General features: G+C 40.1%; 1 protein-coding gene across 2 annotated transcripts in view; it reads right to left on the bottom strand.

Moving 5' to 3' along the window:
* The window catches only part of rspry1 (ring finger and SPRY domain containing 1), a 64,391-nt gene that overhangs the window by 29,978 nt on the left and 17,495 nt on the right, over positions 1 to 16,918 (bottom strand). For both annotated transcript variants that reach the window (XM_059992697.1, XM_059992696.1), the window contains exon 2: positions 7,936 to 7,988. In XM_059992697.1, coding sequence (XP_059848680.1) covers positions 7,936 to 7,988 — 53 coding nt within the window. The remainder of the gene's footprint in view (positions 1 to 7,935; positions 7,989 to 16,918) is intronic.

Raw genomic sequence — 16,918 nt, 5'->3', positions numbered from 1 at the left:
GGTCTCAGCCCTAAACGTTGACTGTACTTCCCCCCCCCCCCCCCAATAGATGCTGCTTGGCCTGCTGAGTTCCTCCAGCATTTTGTGTTTTGCTATAGTAAAGTCTGTGATATCCATGGAGTATTCATTCAAATCACAGCTGATTCCCTAAGCAAGGCCCAATCCACCAACTCAAAACAATCCTGTAGCTGCTCCTCTGACTACCTCTTTGTTGTCCTAATCTCTGCAGCCTTGTCCTCTAGCCTCTGCCTGTATACAGGTAAAAGGACAGCCAAGAGATCTGATTTACCAAAATGCAGACTGGTAGACATTCATTATCTTAGTATAACAGTGGTCTCGTGTGCTGGGACCTCTAGTGCTACAGGCTGTATGCTGGTGGAAATTGGGCAGGGTTTCCTTGAAACAAACCAGTTTGAAGTTTCTGTGATTTGAGATGCATTGGGATAGACTGTTTCTTGATTGGAGATGGCATCATGAGGAAGATAAAAGACAATGGGAGGAAAAAGTGACTGTAGTTCTCAATTATGCAAATCTTGTTAACAGCACAACCACTCTGATTGGATAATTGATCATGAGGCACAGTTGCAGGCCTGATTTAAGAGACTATTTAAAAAAATATAACAAGTCCTATGCAGGCGCAATCTTCATTAATGGAAGAAAGATTTCTCAATGCCACTGCTCGATGAACATTATCTGATTGGGAACACTGCTACTTTTCTAATTAAGCAATACATATTTTAATTGTAAAGTGTGCAATATGCAAATCAATTTAAACCACCTTCAGGAATAAAACTAGAAGATAAAACAAGATGAGTCCAAAGGTTCTGTTAGTCACCAACCTACATTAAAAAAAACAGCTAGTCTACACAACGCATTCAAAATGCTGGAGGAACTCAGCAGGCCAGGCAGCATTGAGGAACAGTACAGTCAACGTTTTGGGCTGAGGCTTTCAACCCAAAATGGCGACTGTACTCTTTTCCTAAATGTTGCCTGGCTTGCAGAGTTCATCCAGCATTATGTGCATGTGGTTTAGATTTCCAGCATCTGCAGGTTTTATCTTGCTTGTACCTAGTCAACACATCTGGCCCATTTAGACCCATTAAACCAGATTAACACAACCAATACTCTACATCTCATTGTACATACACAAACTCAGAACACCAGAATTAAAGAGATTCTGGGAATGACCAAGTCAGGGAAACTTTCTTCTCAATGTCCTAAAGAAAATAAAGGCCAAGTAGCATTGCACATAAACCTGTTTGCCATTTGTACCAACAACGTCTTTTGCAAACGTTCAGTTATGAATGTCTGTGAGAATCTACACCACTGTTCAAACTGGTAATGTGCACTATAAAGATGCACAAAAATCTCCACAATTTATTAAACCCACACCACTTATCAACATGCTGTATTATGTCCATTAAATCAAAACAATTGCAGGTAGATTTTCACCATGTAGCACAATTCTTTCAACCTTAAAATTAGATAGGAAAACTTTAAAATCAGATTTTGAACATCAATTTTAAATGTTATTAAACCACAGTGCACACTCCCATTTGCGATCATTGCTGTCATCCTACTTATCAATTAGAAGTTCAAAATTGAACCTTTTGCCTGACAACTTCAAAAGGAAAGCTCTTGAGAGGGAAGTTTAAAAATAAAAACCAATAAAATCTGGGCTGGTACAAGATTTTTAAGTTTTTGCCCATTATTAAAAGTAGAATTCCAGTCAGCTTAGTCTCGCGTATCCTATACTGGCGATTATGGACAAAAAGGGAAAAACTACCAAACCTAAAATGGCATTTGTCCAAACACGAGGAAATCTGCAGATGCTGGAAATTCAAACAACAACACACACAAAATGCTGGTGGAACACAGCAGGCCAGGCAGCATCTATAGTGAGAAGAGCTGTCGACGTTTCGGGCCGAGACCCTTCGTCAGGACTAAAATGGCATTTGTCCTTCAGTTTGGTTAATTACAAACCTAAAATGGCATTTGTCCTTCAGTTTGGTTAATTAATACTTAAAGCATATTACAGAAAGCTCACATATTTGGTCATTATTTACTGCAACACGTAGTTAGAGTTTTCATTAACTGGACTACAGATAGACTGCATAGGCTCAATGGTACAAACCATATGGTTAACAGATTAGAAAAGGCAAAAAAAAGCAGCTCCAAATATCATATGTCTAACTACGGCAATAAATGCAACTGTAAGCAAGTACTTACTTTATTTAGAAATACAGCACAGAACAGACCTTTCCAGCCCAGCAAGCCTTACCACCCAGCACAACCCATCTATTTTAATACCTAATCACAGGACAATTTACAATGACCAACTAACCAGTTGTCATCTTTGGACTGCAGAAGGAAACTGGAGCACCCAGAGGAAACCCATGCAGTTCACAAGATAACTTCTTACAGACCGAAGCCATAATTGTACCCTGAACTCTGGAACTCTGTCAAAGCATCGTGCTAACTGCTTTGATACCGTGGTGCCTACGTTGTCACGTATGACTTTTGATGTCAACTACCGATTCACGAAACAGTTTTCAATGTTTAGATGTGGACAAGTGACAAACTACTCAGCTTGTGGAACTTACTACAGCTAGTTGAAGTAATCTCAAATCTCATGGAAAAAATTAGGTTCTCGACTTCCACCTTACAGACTTCTCCACAATATACATGGAGTAATACAAAACTCAATTTATGATGCTATCAGAGCATCTTGAATGAGATATGAAGCTTAAATTATCTTTGAATACTTGCTCTTCTACTGCTAACATAAGAACTACTAGTGATTGGCACCTGGAAGCCTATCTGTTAATTCACACAGAAAGCTGAAGTGTTTAGCTTAAACACTCAAAGTGATTTTCAGCTTAGATAATATAAGGAATGAACAAATAAGAATAGGTTCTCAGAATAAGGCCAATGGATTAATGAGAAGAACAGTAGTGGAATGGGAGGCAAAAGCACACAGTTTTCCTCTAGCAAAGAAAATCAAATCTGCTGACAGAAAGCAGTACAGCAGCTAAATTAATGGTTTATCGTCTTTCTCACATTTTATTGGCTAAGTATTAACATATTACCTATGTGATGTAATTTAATTATATAGTCTATTAACTAATTCATCTCTAAGGAATTTTCTTTATCTTATGAAAGTGAAAGTGCCTTTTTAAAAATTCATTTCTTACACTCTTCAGTATTAATTCCCCTCCTAATATCGTTTTTCAACTATTTAGTTTGCTTCGTATTTGTATATTCAGCTGTGCTCTAAAATCAACTGAAATCAAGACTACTCACCAGATGAACCCCAAGGATCAGAAATTAAACAAAGATCCAACAATGACATAAGGTAGATGAACTTGTAGCAGTTACAGATTACATGAATGATGTTATGGGCATCACTGAATCATGGCTGTAAGAAGATTACAGCTGGGAACTTAAATTCCAAGGATACACATTGCATCTTATCAAAGGATAGGGCAAGGAGGCAAGTGTAGGGGTTGAGTGGGATCCGTAAAGGCAGAGCAGACACAATGGGCTGAATGGCCTAAGGGTAGAGGAGCTATGGCTCTGTTGGTAACAAAAAATAAAATAAAATCATTAAAAAGAGGTGACACAGGATCAGGTGTTAAATTGTTGTGGGTAGAGTTAAGGAACTGCAAGAGTAAAAAGACCCTGATTAGTGTTATAAAGACCCCCAAACAGCCGTAAGGATGTAGTCCACAAATTACAATGGAAGATAGAACACGGATGCCAAAAGAGTAATGCTACAATAGTCATGGTGAAAATGTGAAGAGGGTAAGGGGTATGTGTAGAAGGGGTGGGCGAGGGGTAAGCGTAGCAAAATATGTAGACAGGACCAGGGAGAGAATACGTTATTGGGGAAGTAGCTAAAATAAGGTGCCGAATAGCATGTGGCTACCACAAAGAAAAGGGAACCTGCGACCACAAGACAATGTGTTTGGCAAAGTATTTTGAGCTATATACCTATTTTGAGTGTTTTGCTTGCGTCCATGCTTATTCCGAGTATTTTGCGTGCTTAGCTATGCAATAGCCAATCAATCGATGAATTTGAATCAGTAACCATATTTGCGAAATGTGGTACCCTGCTTTTGGGTGTAAGTATGACCTTTGTAAACCGACAAATTGGGAGTTGGCTACCTTACGCCCGAAGTGCGTGGGGCTGCGAACTCCTCTCTGAATAAAAACTGCTTCAGAGGTAATTTCGTGTCTCTGGTGTTTTTCTTCAACTGAGCAGGTTAATAATTTCAGGTTGACAATGGGGGATATTACTATACAGGTAGATTGGGAAAATCAGGTTGGTGCTGGATTTCAAGAAGGGGAATTTCTAGAATGCCTATAAGATGGCTTTTTTTGAGCAGCTTGTGATTGAGACCACTAGGGGACCAGCTATTCTGGATTGGTTGTTGCGCAATGAACTGTAATTGATTAAAGAGCTTAAGGTAAAAGAACCCTTAGGGGTAAGTGATCATAATAAGCTTGAATTCACCCTGAAATTTGAGGAGAAGCTAAAGTCAGATGTATCAGTATTACAGTGTAGTAAAGAGGCTCAAGAGAGGAGCTGGCCAAAATTGATTGGAAAAGAACACTGGCGGGGATGACGCCAGAGCAGTAAAGGCTGCAATTTCTGAAGCAATTCAGAAAGCACAGGATATATACATCCCAAAGAGGAGGAAGTATTCTAAAGACAAGATGACACAACCGTGGCTCCCAAGGGAAGTCAAAGCCAACATAAAAACCAAAGAGAGGGTATATCATAGGGCAAAAATTAGTGGGAAGTTAAAGGATAGGGAAGCTTTTAAAAACCAACAGAAGGCAACTAAACAAAGGTAAGATGAAATACAAAAGCCAGCCAATAATATAAATTATAACATTAAATATGAAAGATGATACCAAAAGTTTCTTCAGATATAAAAAGTATAAAACAGGCGAGAGTGGATATCGGTCCCCTAGAAATCGATGCTGAAAAGGTAGCAATGATAGGCAAGGAAATAGCAGACAAACTGAGTAAGTATTTTGCATCAGTCTTCACTGTGGAAGACACCAGCAGTATGCCAGAAGTTCGAGAGTGTCAGGGGGCAGAAGTGTATGAAGTTGTCATTATTATAGAAAATGTGCTTGGGAAACTAAAAGATTTGATGGTAGATAAGTCACCTGGACTGGATAGTGTATACCCCAGGGTTCTGAAGAAGGTGGCTGAAGAAATTGTGGAGACATTAGCAACGATCTTTCAAGAAACACTAGATTCTGGAATGGTTCCAGAAGACTGGAAAATTGCAAATGTCACTTCACTCTTCAAGGGAGAGGGGCAGAAGAAAGGAAATTATAGGCTAGTCTGACCTCAGTGGTTGGGAAGATGTTAGAATCATTTGTTATGGATGTGTTTTTGGGGTACTTGGAGGCACGTTTTCTGAAGGGAAAAAATTGCCTGACAAATCTGTTGGAATTCCTTGGAAAAAACTTACAAGCAGGTTAGACAAAGTAGAATCAGTGGATGTTGTGTACTTGGATTTTCGTAAGGCCTTTGACAAAATATCACACATAAAGCTGCTTAACAAGTTAAGAGCCATGGTATTACAAGAAAGATACTTGCATAGGTAAAGCAGTGGCTGATTGGCAGGAGGCAAAGAGTGGGAATAAAGGGAGGTTTTCCAGTTGGCTGCTGGTAACTAGTGGTATTCCACAAGCATCTGGGTAGGGACCAATTCTTTTTATGCTATATGTCAATGATATGGATGATGGTTGCCAAAGTTAGCAGATGACATGAAAATAGGTGGAGGGGCAGGTAGTTTTGAGGAAGTAGAGCGGCTACAGAAGGACTTAAGACAAATTTGGAGAATGGGCAAAGAGACAGAATACAATGTTGGGAAGTGCATGGTCCTGCAGTTTGATAGAAGAAATAAAAGCGTACACTATCTTCTAAATGGAGAGAAAATCTGAGGTGCAAAGGGACTAGGGGACTCCTTGTGCAGGATTCCCTAACAATTAATTTGCAGGTTGAGTGTGTGGTAAGGGAGGGTAATGTTAGCATTCATTTCAAGAAGTCTAGAATGTAAAAGCAATAATGTAATGTTGAGGTTTTATAAAGCACTGGCGAGACTTCACTTGGAGCATTTTGGGGTCCCTTAACTTCAAAGGATGTGCTGACACTGGAGGGGTTTCAAAGGAGGCTCACGAAAATTATTCCAGGTTTAAATGGCTTTTCACATAAAGAGACTTTGAAGGCTCTGGGGTTAGACTGACTGGAATTCAGATGAATGAGGGGTGACCTAATTGAAACCTGTCCAATGTTGAAAGACCTTGATAGAGTGAATGTGGAGAAGATGTTTCCTATGGTGGGAGAGTCTAAGACTCAGAATAGAGGGGGGTCCTTTTAAAATAGATACGAAGAGGAATTTCTTAGGCAGAGAGTGGTGAATCTGTGGAATTCATTGCCATAGGTAACTAGTTATATTTAAGGCAGAGGTTGATAGATTCTTGGTTAGTCAGGGCATGAAGGGATCCATGAAGAAGACAGGAGATTGGAGCTGAGAGACAAAATGAATCAACCATGATGAAATGGCCAAGCAGGCTTGATGGGCAAACAGCCTAATTCTGCTCCTATATCTTGTGGTCTTATGGAAAAAAAAGCTGTAAACTCAGCTTGTTTGAATTGTGTTGTTTCAGGAAGGAAACCATTTGTCCTTGTGTGGCTTAAACTACTTAGGACTACAATCTCAAGTCAGTGCAGTAGCCTCTTAACTATTGCCTCAAGTGGCATTGCATGCTATTCAATTTTATTTAAAATGCTATTCTAGCAATCCAAGACAACAAACCATAAATCAGGTAATAAATACCAGTCTAGTCAGAACAGACATTCTTTGATTTTTTTTTAAAAGAAATGTTACAACTGCCCAGAAATGCCCATTTTTCAAAAATCAACCGTCCAACCCAAAACAGGAGAAAATTCTACCAATTGCAGCAATGGGCGTATTTCATTCATTTTAACCACTTGTACTTGTTTTAACTCAATTTCACCAACAAGTAATCATCAAATCCAGATTCATTCCAGTACACATAGCTCTGCATCATACAAACAATATCAAAATTACAAATTGAGATCAGCTCTACTGAAAGGAAGGTCGCTTACACTGAGTGTTTTTTTTAAAGTTTACAAATTCCCAGAGTAAAACAAACTCTACTTTCAGCACTAGAAGTGCCTAGCCATACATTCTATATCATAAGATAAAGCCCCAATGTTCTAAGTTGGCAATGAGGGCCAAGCAAGTCCTGTTACACATATAAAAACCATGTATTTCAGTTCAAATCAATAGATTTTTTCTAAAAATATTTAAATTGGCTTAAACTTCATTCTCAAATAAATGCCTTTCCACACAAAATGGTTGAGAATATCAGTTGCATTGACATGGAGGTTAGATAATTATGTGTGGAAATGAATATAAAAGTAAAAAAAATGGAATGATCCAAGGATAAAAACACTCAACTGGTCTTTCTAAATTGTAAAATTCCACACAAAAAATACTACAATTTCCATCAATTATTTATAAAATCTATTTTGCTGTTATTTTTCAAAAAATTAATGCAATTTTTCATAATTTTCAGGAAAAATCATAGCTTTATCATTACAAAGCTACTGAAGTGAAACTATAATCAGAAGGAGAAAGAGGTGGGGTATTTAAGAAATCTGAGAAACCAAATAATTATTCTAAGGGAGGAAATGAAACCAAGGACTTTAGAGTCAGTGACAGATCCATGAACTTCAATTGTGTTCACAGCAATGAGTGTGGCTATTACTGAGATATCTTATTTCAAATCTTTATGTTGTATATTCTAAGCAATAAGTCACTGAATTAGTTATTTTATTAACACAATTTGTAGTTAGTGACTTTAGTTCAGTTCAGAACTTACCTGTTTCTGCCATTTCATGCAAAGTGATCATTGAATATGGAGGCTCTTGATCACTAAAAGAAACAAAGAAATAGTTCAGCACACTGTACCAAAAGCCACAATCCCCAAATACTATCATTGCAACAGGAAGCCTGGAAGAAATCTTAACAAGAGTTTTTATTAAATTCATGGTTTTCTTTCAACTAAAAGGGGTGTACTGTACAACAATGAGTCATCTACAATTTGTAGGTTTTGTTTGGCCAAATACGATTAACTGAACCAGCCTTTTCAGGAAGACAATGATTATACTGGCTTTTCTTGAAAATCATAAATATGCATTGGAAATCATAACTGCAACCCTCTCATCAGGGCTCATACCCAACTCTGCTAATAACCAGGTAACTTAGGGGTGAGAGGGCCACCTTTCATAAACAATACATGTCTGGGGTTGGTATGATTTTGGGTTCAACCAAACAGGAAAATTAGGATGTTACTCTTAAGAACATAGACTGTAGCAAATACCATGTAAATACTGCCCAAACACAGTTATTGGTAGCCCAAAAATGATAGGTCACGCACAGTGTAAAATTATGAAGCATATTTACCAAATTTTCAACTTTAATAATAGTTACAGAAAAAGAAATAAAGAACAGCCTATTACAGTTAAACCAATCCAATGTGCACACAAACGTTGGAGCTCATTCTGGAGTGGATGGGGAAGTATCTCTTTACTCAGGCGCTGGATCCACAGCCTGCATGAAAGCACCCACCCACATTCTGAACTTCCCTCAAAGACCATCTCCCATCAACTGGTTCTCTCAGGAGTATTGACCCTTCCTGCTTGGAGAAATCATCTGAACAAAGCACTTCTTGCAATGGGGATTCTCCTTCCAATGGCATTTTGTGGCATCTTCCTTAGTGTCCTGCTCTGTAGCTCCCACCAAAGAGATCCCTAACCAGATTACTGTTCTTCAGAAAACTCTTCCCCACAGCCCTCTAGAAACATCTCTCATATCCCACAATCTGGTTGGTTGACACATTTTCCTAAGTTGGACAAAATGGCTCCTCATCTTTAGCCAAAGCCAAAACACTCCTTCCAAAAGGACAAGTTCCTCTTACAAAAAATAGCAGTAGAAATCATAACCAGAGCACTACATAACAAATACACCTGCACTTTACAGATAATCACAATTAAATTTGGTATGTTGCAATTTGTGATGTAAATGGAAGCACAAAATGATCAGGAACTGAAACATTTAAGTATTATACTAGACAAAGGGTGGCAAAACTTCTTGGGAACCTTCTTGTGTCCAAATTAGCCATAGTCTTTAATAAAAATTCTATCACTTCCCATGGTAATTCTGAGCAGAGATAATTATTGATTAGTGAATTACTAATAATTATGGACTTTAAGGAAAAAGGATGAGTCCTGTTGCTTATTTAAGTGTATTCATTGTTTTATTATTTTAAAATTTGTAATGACAGATTGAACTAAATGAAATATTTTAGAAAATGTGTCCAAAAATTAATATTAATCCTTTCAATAGATCATTGAAAAATAACAATTTCTAAACAATAAAGGCAAATAATTTCTAAAGTAAGTACATGTTTGGCACAGCATTGTGGGCCGGGAGAGCCTGTATTGTGCTGTAGTGTTTCTATGTTTCTAGATAGTATTACTAAAAAGTTAAGTAAGCTTTTTTGCATATTTGTAAAAGATTAAGGAAAATAAACACTTTTTACTCAGAGAAAACAGGAGGAAATCTGCAGATGCTGGAAATTCAAACAACACACACAAAATGCTGGTGGAACACAGCAGGCCAGGCAGCATCTATAAGGAGAAACACTGTCGATGTTTTGGGCCGAGTCCCTTCGTCAGGACTAACGGAAAGGAAAGACAGTAAGAGATTTGAAAGTAGTGGGGGGAGGGGGAAATGCGAAATGATAGGAATAAAGAGATCCAGAGCAGGCAGAAGACCAGAGCGGGGTGTCCATGAAGAGGAGAAGGGTTGAAGACGGGAGAAGGGGTCATTGGTGGGGGTAGGAGAGTCCTTGCCAAAGAAATAAGCTCGGAGATGGAGCTGATGGAAGGAGAGTTCAGCGTCATAGTGTACCCGAACTTCAATAATTTCTCCTTTGGCTCCTCCCACTTCCTCCAAACCAAGGGTGTAGCCATGGGCACCCGCATGGGTCCCAGTTATACCTGCCTTTTTTGTTGGCTTTGTGGAACAGTCCATGTTCCAAGTCTATACGGGTATCCATGCCCATGCTCCTCTTTTCCTTCGCTACATCGATGACTGCATTGGTGCTGCCTCCTGCACGCATGCTGAGCTCATTGACTTCATTAACTTTGCCTCCAACTTTCACCCTGCCCTCAAATTTACCTGGTCCACTTCCGACACCTCCCTCCCCTTTCTTGATCTTTCTGTCTCCATCTCTGGAGACGGCCTATCTACTGATATCTACTATAAGCCAACAGACTCCCACAGCTACCTGGACTATTCCTCTTCCCACCCTGTCTCTTGCAAAAATGCTATCCCCTTCTCACAATCCCTCCGTCTCCGCCGCATCTGCTCTCAGGATGAGGCTTTTCATTCCAGGATGAAGGAGATGGCTTCCTTTTTTAAACAAAAGGGGCTTCCCTTCTTCCACCATCAACTCTGCTTTCAAACTCATCTCTCCAATTTCCTGCACATCTGCCCTCACCCCATCCACCCGCCACCCCAATCAGGATAGGGTTCCCCTTGTCCTCACCTACCACCCCACCAGCCTCCAGGTTCAATGTATAATTCTCAGTAACTTCCACCACCTCCAACAGGATCCCACTACCAAGAACATCTTTCCCTTTCCCCCACCTTTCTGCTTTCTGCAGGGATCGCTCCCTACGCCACTCCCTCGTCCACTCTTCCCCCCCCCCACCCCCATCCCTTCCCACTGATCTCCCTCCTGGCACTTATCCTTGTAAGCGGAACAAGTGCTACACCTGCCCTTACACTTCCTCCCTCACCACCATTCAGGGCCCCAGACAGTCCTTCCAGGTGAGGCGACACTTCACCTGTGAGTCCGCTGGTGTGGTATACTGTGTCCGGTGCTCCCGGTGTGGCCTTTTACATATTGGTGAGATCTGACGCAGACTGGGAGACCGTTTCGCTGAACACCTACGCTCGGTCCGCCAGAGAAAGCAGGATCTCCCAGTGGCCACACATTTTAATTCCACGTCCCATTCCCATTCCCAATCTGATATGTCTATCCATGGCCTCCTCTACTGTCAAAATGAATCCAAACTCAGGTTGGAGGAACAACACCTTATATACCAGTTGGGTAATCTCCAACCTGATGGCATGAACATTGACTTCTCTAACTTCTGTTAATGCCCCTCCTCCCCTCCTTACCCTATCCCTGACATATTTGTTTTTTTTAAATCTCTCCCTCTGCCCATCACTCTGCCTATTCTCCATCTCCCTCTGGTGCTTCCCCTCCCCTCCCTTTCTTTCTCCCGAGGCCTCCCGTCCCGTGATCCTTTCCCTTCTCCAGCTCTGTATCACTTTCGCCAATCACCTTTCCAGCTCTTAGCTTCATTCCACCATCTCCAGTCTTCTCCTATCATTTCGCATTTCCCCCTCCCCCCACTACTTTCAAATCTCTTACTATCTTTCCTTTCAGTGGTCTCAGCCTGAAACGTTGACAGTGCTTCTCCTTATAGATGCTGCTTGGCCTGCTGTGTTCCACCAGCATTTTGTGTGCATTGTTACTCAGTGACAAATCTGTTGCTATACTAACGGTGATAAATATTTCACATTCAGCTTGTATTTTGTTGTTTTGATTGCAATGTACATAGTACCCATTGCATTAATAAGTCTACTCCCATAATTTGACCTGACCAAGGTAATCACTGAAAACAATGCCTCACATAAATATACATGGAAACACTAAACTACATTTAGTATTTACCCATTATCATTGAATATCCAGTGCTCATACTCAAATGACAGAGAAAAATTATACACAGAGCAAAGCCAATGCCAACTAGCCCAACCATTTACAATCCAAATACTGATGTGTACACCAGGTATGCAAGGATGTTCATGCAATCATCTAGCTGGCTCTAAACCTCTGAAAACATCTCACTGCTATTGAGTTGTAAAAAGTTATTCAATGTTTCATTTGGCAGTAAAGATAAATATTACCCATCTTTTTGTAAATTTTGGGTGGAGCTTAAAGAATCGAGGGCAGCACTGCACAGTGTCCCAACAAATTCTTTGCGCGTGTCATTTTGGGGATGCATATTATAGGCTCGCCACACCTTTCAAATCTCATTGTTCAGAAACATTTCCTACTTAATTAAGTATATTAAAATGCATCAAGTTGTTTGTATTATCTAAAGACAGGCCAAGCCTAATATCCCTGCCTATGAATCTGTTCCCTTTCCTTTCCTTTTAAATCTTTTTATTAATTTTTAAGCAAACATAAATGAAACATGAATAGAGAGCTTGAGAGTACATTGTTAATAGTTTAAGTAGGCATTCAAATATATGATAATCAATATATATAACCTCCCAAACTCATAGTATTTATGAACAAAAATTAAAAAACTCCAAAAAAAGAAAAAAAACACTAACCAACATGGGCCATTGCATAATGTCAAATATATACAGTAGTGCCAATAACTCTGAACCTCCATCCAAATAATTAAGGATAATAAAAGTGAGGTTTAGGAAAAGACAATTTAACTCATGAAAATGTTGAATAAATGGTCTCCAAGTTTCTTCAAATTTAACTGAAGGATCAAAAATAACACTTCTAATTTTTTCTAAGCTCAAGTAAGAGATAGTTTGAGAAAACCACTGAACTATAGTTGGAGGATTAATTTCTTTCCAATTCAATAAAATAGATCTTTTAGCCATTAATGTAACAAATGCAATCATTCGTCGAGATGAGGATAAATCTATTCCCATTTAATTACATGAATCGTCCCTCTAGTTTCAAGAATAAACATATCAGATTTATCCTATTGATCAATATTTAACAAGGTCTAAAATCCACTTTATAACTTGAAAAGGAATCTCCCTAGATTTACAAGTCATTACTTGTAAATGCTTTAATTGTGTGTTTAGTTGCAGCACATAGTACCTGGTAAACAATAGCATTGAGAAAGGAGTTTCAATTTCAACTGAACAGAATGGGTACCAGAATCATGCAGCAATGAAAGCCTACACAAAGTAGACTTTTAGTTCAATTTCTAAAACATCAGCCTTTATTCAAAAGACAATACTAGGCTTTTACATATTGCATGTAATTCGTTTCTTCCCCCTTCCTTTTCAACCAGACAAGGACATGACTTGATCATTACTATCCTCTGTGCCCAGTGATGGAGGTTTAATCCAGAACAAAGGTACTGCCCAAGTAGTTTATAAGTTCTGTGACCACAATGGCTTCCTTTGGGTATTCAGACTTTATATCTCCCAAAGGAGTGCGGGTTAGTAGGTAGCTTGGCCAGTATAAATTGCAACCATTGTGTGGATGAGCGTTAAATCCTGTTGGGGGTGTAGGAGGGCAGGGGATAAAAGAGGGGGGGAATAAAAAAAGGATTAAATGTCAATTAGTGTCAATGGGTGTTACATGGTCTGTGTATTTTTGTGCTGCATTACAATTATCAACACTGCAGATACTCGAAGTAGCAAGAATACATTCATAGTTAGTTTTCAGCAAACTATTGTTTGAATCATATGGAAAGACAAATCATCAGCTCAAGCCTAGTGCTTACTATAACACAACCAAATCCTCATCAAAGAGGCTCATCTGCCAGGCAGACCTTGTTCCCACCTTACCTTCTCTTTTGATTCCTCCTACTTTCTACAAATCAAAGGAGCAGGCATAGGCATTCACAAATCTTTTTGCTGGCTACATGTACAGTGGCGTGCAAAAGTCTGGGCACACCTAGTCAAAATTTCTGTTACTGTGAATAGCTAAGCGAGTAAAAGATGACCTGATTTCCAAAAGGCATAAAGTTAAAGATGACACATTTCTTTAATATTTTAAGCAAGATTACTTTTTTATTTCCATCCTTTACAGTTTCAAAATAACAAGGAAATAAATAAAAAAGGAAAAGGGCCCAAAGCAAAAATTTGGGCACCCTGCATGGTCAGTACTTAGTAACATCCCCTCTGGCAAGTATCACAGCTTGTAAACACTTTCTGTAGCCAGCTAAGAGTCTTGCAGTAAACACAAAATACTTCGCAGATGCTGGGGTCAAAGCAACACGCACAACATGCCGGAGGAACTTAGCAGGTCGGGCAGCATCCATGGAAACAAAACGTCCTGATGAAGAGTCTTGGCCCGAAACGTTGACTGTTTGTTTTCACGGATGCTATCACTTCCCAGCTCTCTACTTCATCCCTCCCCCCACTTCTTATCCCCACTCAACCACCCCATGTTACTTCACTCCTGATGAAGGGTTTCGGCCCGAAACATCGTCACTACCTGCTTCCATAGATGCTGTCTGGCCTGCTGAGTTCTGCCAGCATTTTGTGATTTTATTTATTTCCATCTTTTACAGTTTCAAAATAACAAAAAAGGAAAAGGGCCCAAAGCAAAACTTTGGGCACCCTGCATGGTCAGTACTTAGTAACATCCCCTCTGGCAAGTATCACAGCTTGTAAGTGCTTTCTGTAGCCAGCTAAGAGGCTTTCACTTCTTGTTTGGGGGATTTTTGCCCATTCTTCCTTGCAAAAGACTTCTAGTTCTGTGAGATTCTTGGGCTGTCTTGCATGCACTACTCTTTTAAGGTCTATCCACAGATTCTCAATGATGTTTAGGTTGGGGGACTGTGAGGGCCATGGCAAAACCTTCAGTTTGCACCTCTTGAGGTAGTCCATTGTGGATTTTGATGTGTGTTTAGGACAGGGGTCAGCAACCTTTACCACTGAAAGAGCCACTTGGACCCGTTTCCCACAGAAAAGAAAACACTGGGAGCCGCAAAACCCGTTTGACATTTAAAATGAAATAACACTGCATACAACGTTTTGTTTTGCCTTTATGCTATGTATAAACAAACTATAATGTGTTGCATTTATGAAATTGATGAACTCCTGCAGAGAAAACGAAATTACATTTCTGCATGCAACAAAAACATTTTGAACTCCGAAAAAAAGACGTTGGGTTGAAGGTTACTTTTAAGTAAAATACTCAATGTCTATTTGAGTCCTTCTTGTATTTATGAAAAACGCCAAACTTAAATTTGCCGCCAGCAGCAAACCAAAAATAACGTCAGCCAGCTGTCAACCTGAAAAATAAAAGGACTATTTCACTGAACAATGAAAACATATGAATATACATAAAATAATAGGCAATTAAAATATTTATCATACTTGTTCAGGTTGACTCACACCTGACAATGCAGTCGTATTCAGTAGGGATGGATCGATGCTTAGGGGAGTGACCGGGAAGGATAATGTGTTTTTTTCCTCTCTGAACTCACAGAAGCATTTCCCAAACGATGTTTGCATTGCAATGATTGCAGAATGTAAATACCCCGAATTTATCATGTCGTGACCTTGTTTGAACTCTCTCAAATTGGGGAAGTGAGACAAAATGCCTTTCTGTAAATCTCTGGCAAGCAATGTCAACTTGCGCTCGAATGCCAAAACATCCTCCAACATGTGCAGGGCTGTACGTCCTTACCCCTGAAGAGCTGTGTTCAGCGTGTTCAGGTGCGCTGTCATGTCTACCATGAAGTGTAGCTTTTCCAGCCACTCTGGCTGTTCCAGCTCAGGAAAGGTGAGCCCTTTGCTGCCCAGGAAAGTTTTCACTTCTTCCAGACACGCGACAAAGCGTTTCAGCACCTCCCCTCTGGACAGCCAGTGATAAAAACACGTTGTAGCGGTGTGCTACACGCAGTCAGTAAACTGCAGTCAAAGATAGCTTTATTCGAACTAAACAGCCTTGCTTTTAAGCCTCCCTCAACCCGCCCCCCCCATGGGCGCGGATGCTCCAAAAGACACGTACTCACAAACCCCCGTAGGCTATCTCCCTTAGCCTGAACGCTGGCTAATTGTGAGCCGGTTCGGATGTGTCAGGAAATGGGTCGCCACAACGTCTTATTTAGATTGTACAAGATCACCATAATCTTCAAATTTAGATTTACATTTCAAAAACTAACAAACTAACATAAAATACATTTTAATTAAATACTGACCATGTAGCGGTGTGCTACACGCAGCGCTAAAATTACGACACGGAGTAGGTAACTGCAGTCGAAGGAAAAAACTTTATTCGAAATCTTCAGCCTCACTTTTAAGCCTCCCTCAACCTGCCCCCCATGGCGCAGAGGCTCCAAAGCTCTGTGCTCGCAAACCCCCGTAGGCTATCTAATTGTGAGTCGGTTCGGATGTGCCAGGAAAAGGGTCGCCACAACCAATTATTTCCCAAAGCAACAGGGAGCCGCAGCACAGACGTAAAAGAGCCACATGTGGCTCCGGAGCCGCGGGTTGCCGACCCCCTGGTTTAGGATCATCGTCCTGTTGTACAAGCCATCCTCTTTTCATCTTCAGCTTTTTTTTTTAAAAAGAGTGTGATGGTTGCTTCCAGAATTTGCTGGTATTTAATTGAATTCATTCTTCCCTCTACCAGTGAAATGTTCCCCGTGCCACTGGCTGCAACACAAGCCCAAAGCATGATCGATCCACCCCCATGTTTAACAGTTGGAGAGGTGTTTTTTCATGAAAGTCTGCACTCCAAACATACCTTTGCTCATTGCAGCCAAGAAGTTCTATATTTACCTCATCAGTCCACAGGACTTGTTTCCAAAATGCATCAGGCTTTTTTAAATGTTCCTTTGCAAACTTCTGACTCTGAATTTTGTGGTGAGGACGCAGGAAAGGATTTCTTCTGATGACTCTTTCATGAAGGTCGTATTTGTGCAACTGTCACTGCACAGTAGAACAGTGCACCACCACTCCTGAGTCTGCTAAATCTTCTTGAAGGTCTTTTGCAGTCAAACGGGGGT

Source organism: Hypanus sabinus, chromosome 17, assembly GCF_030144855.1.
Source record: "Hypanus sabinus isolate sHypSab1 chromosome 17, sHypSab1.hap1, whole genome shotgun sequence".
In the NCBI taxonomy this organism is placed as follows: Eukaryota; Metazoa; Chordata; class Chondrichthyes; order Myliobatiformes; family Dasyatidae; genus Hypanus; species Hypanus sabinus.
Note: the sequence above shows the minus strand (reverse complement) of the source record. Positions and strands in the feature narration are given on the sequence as shown.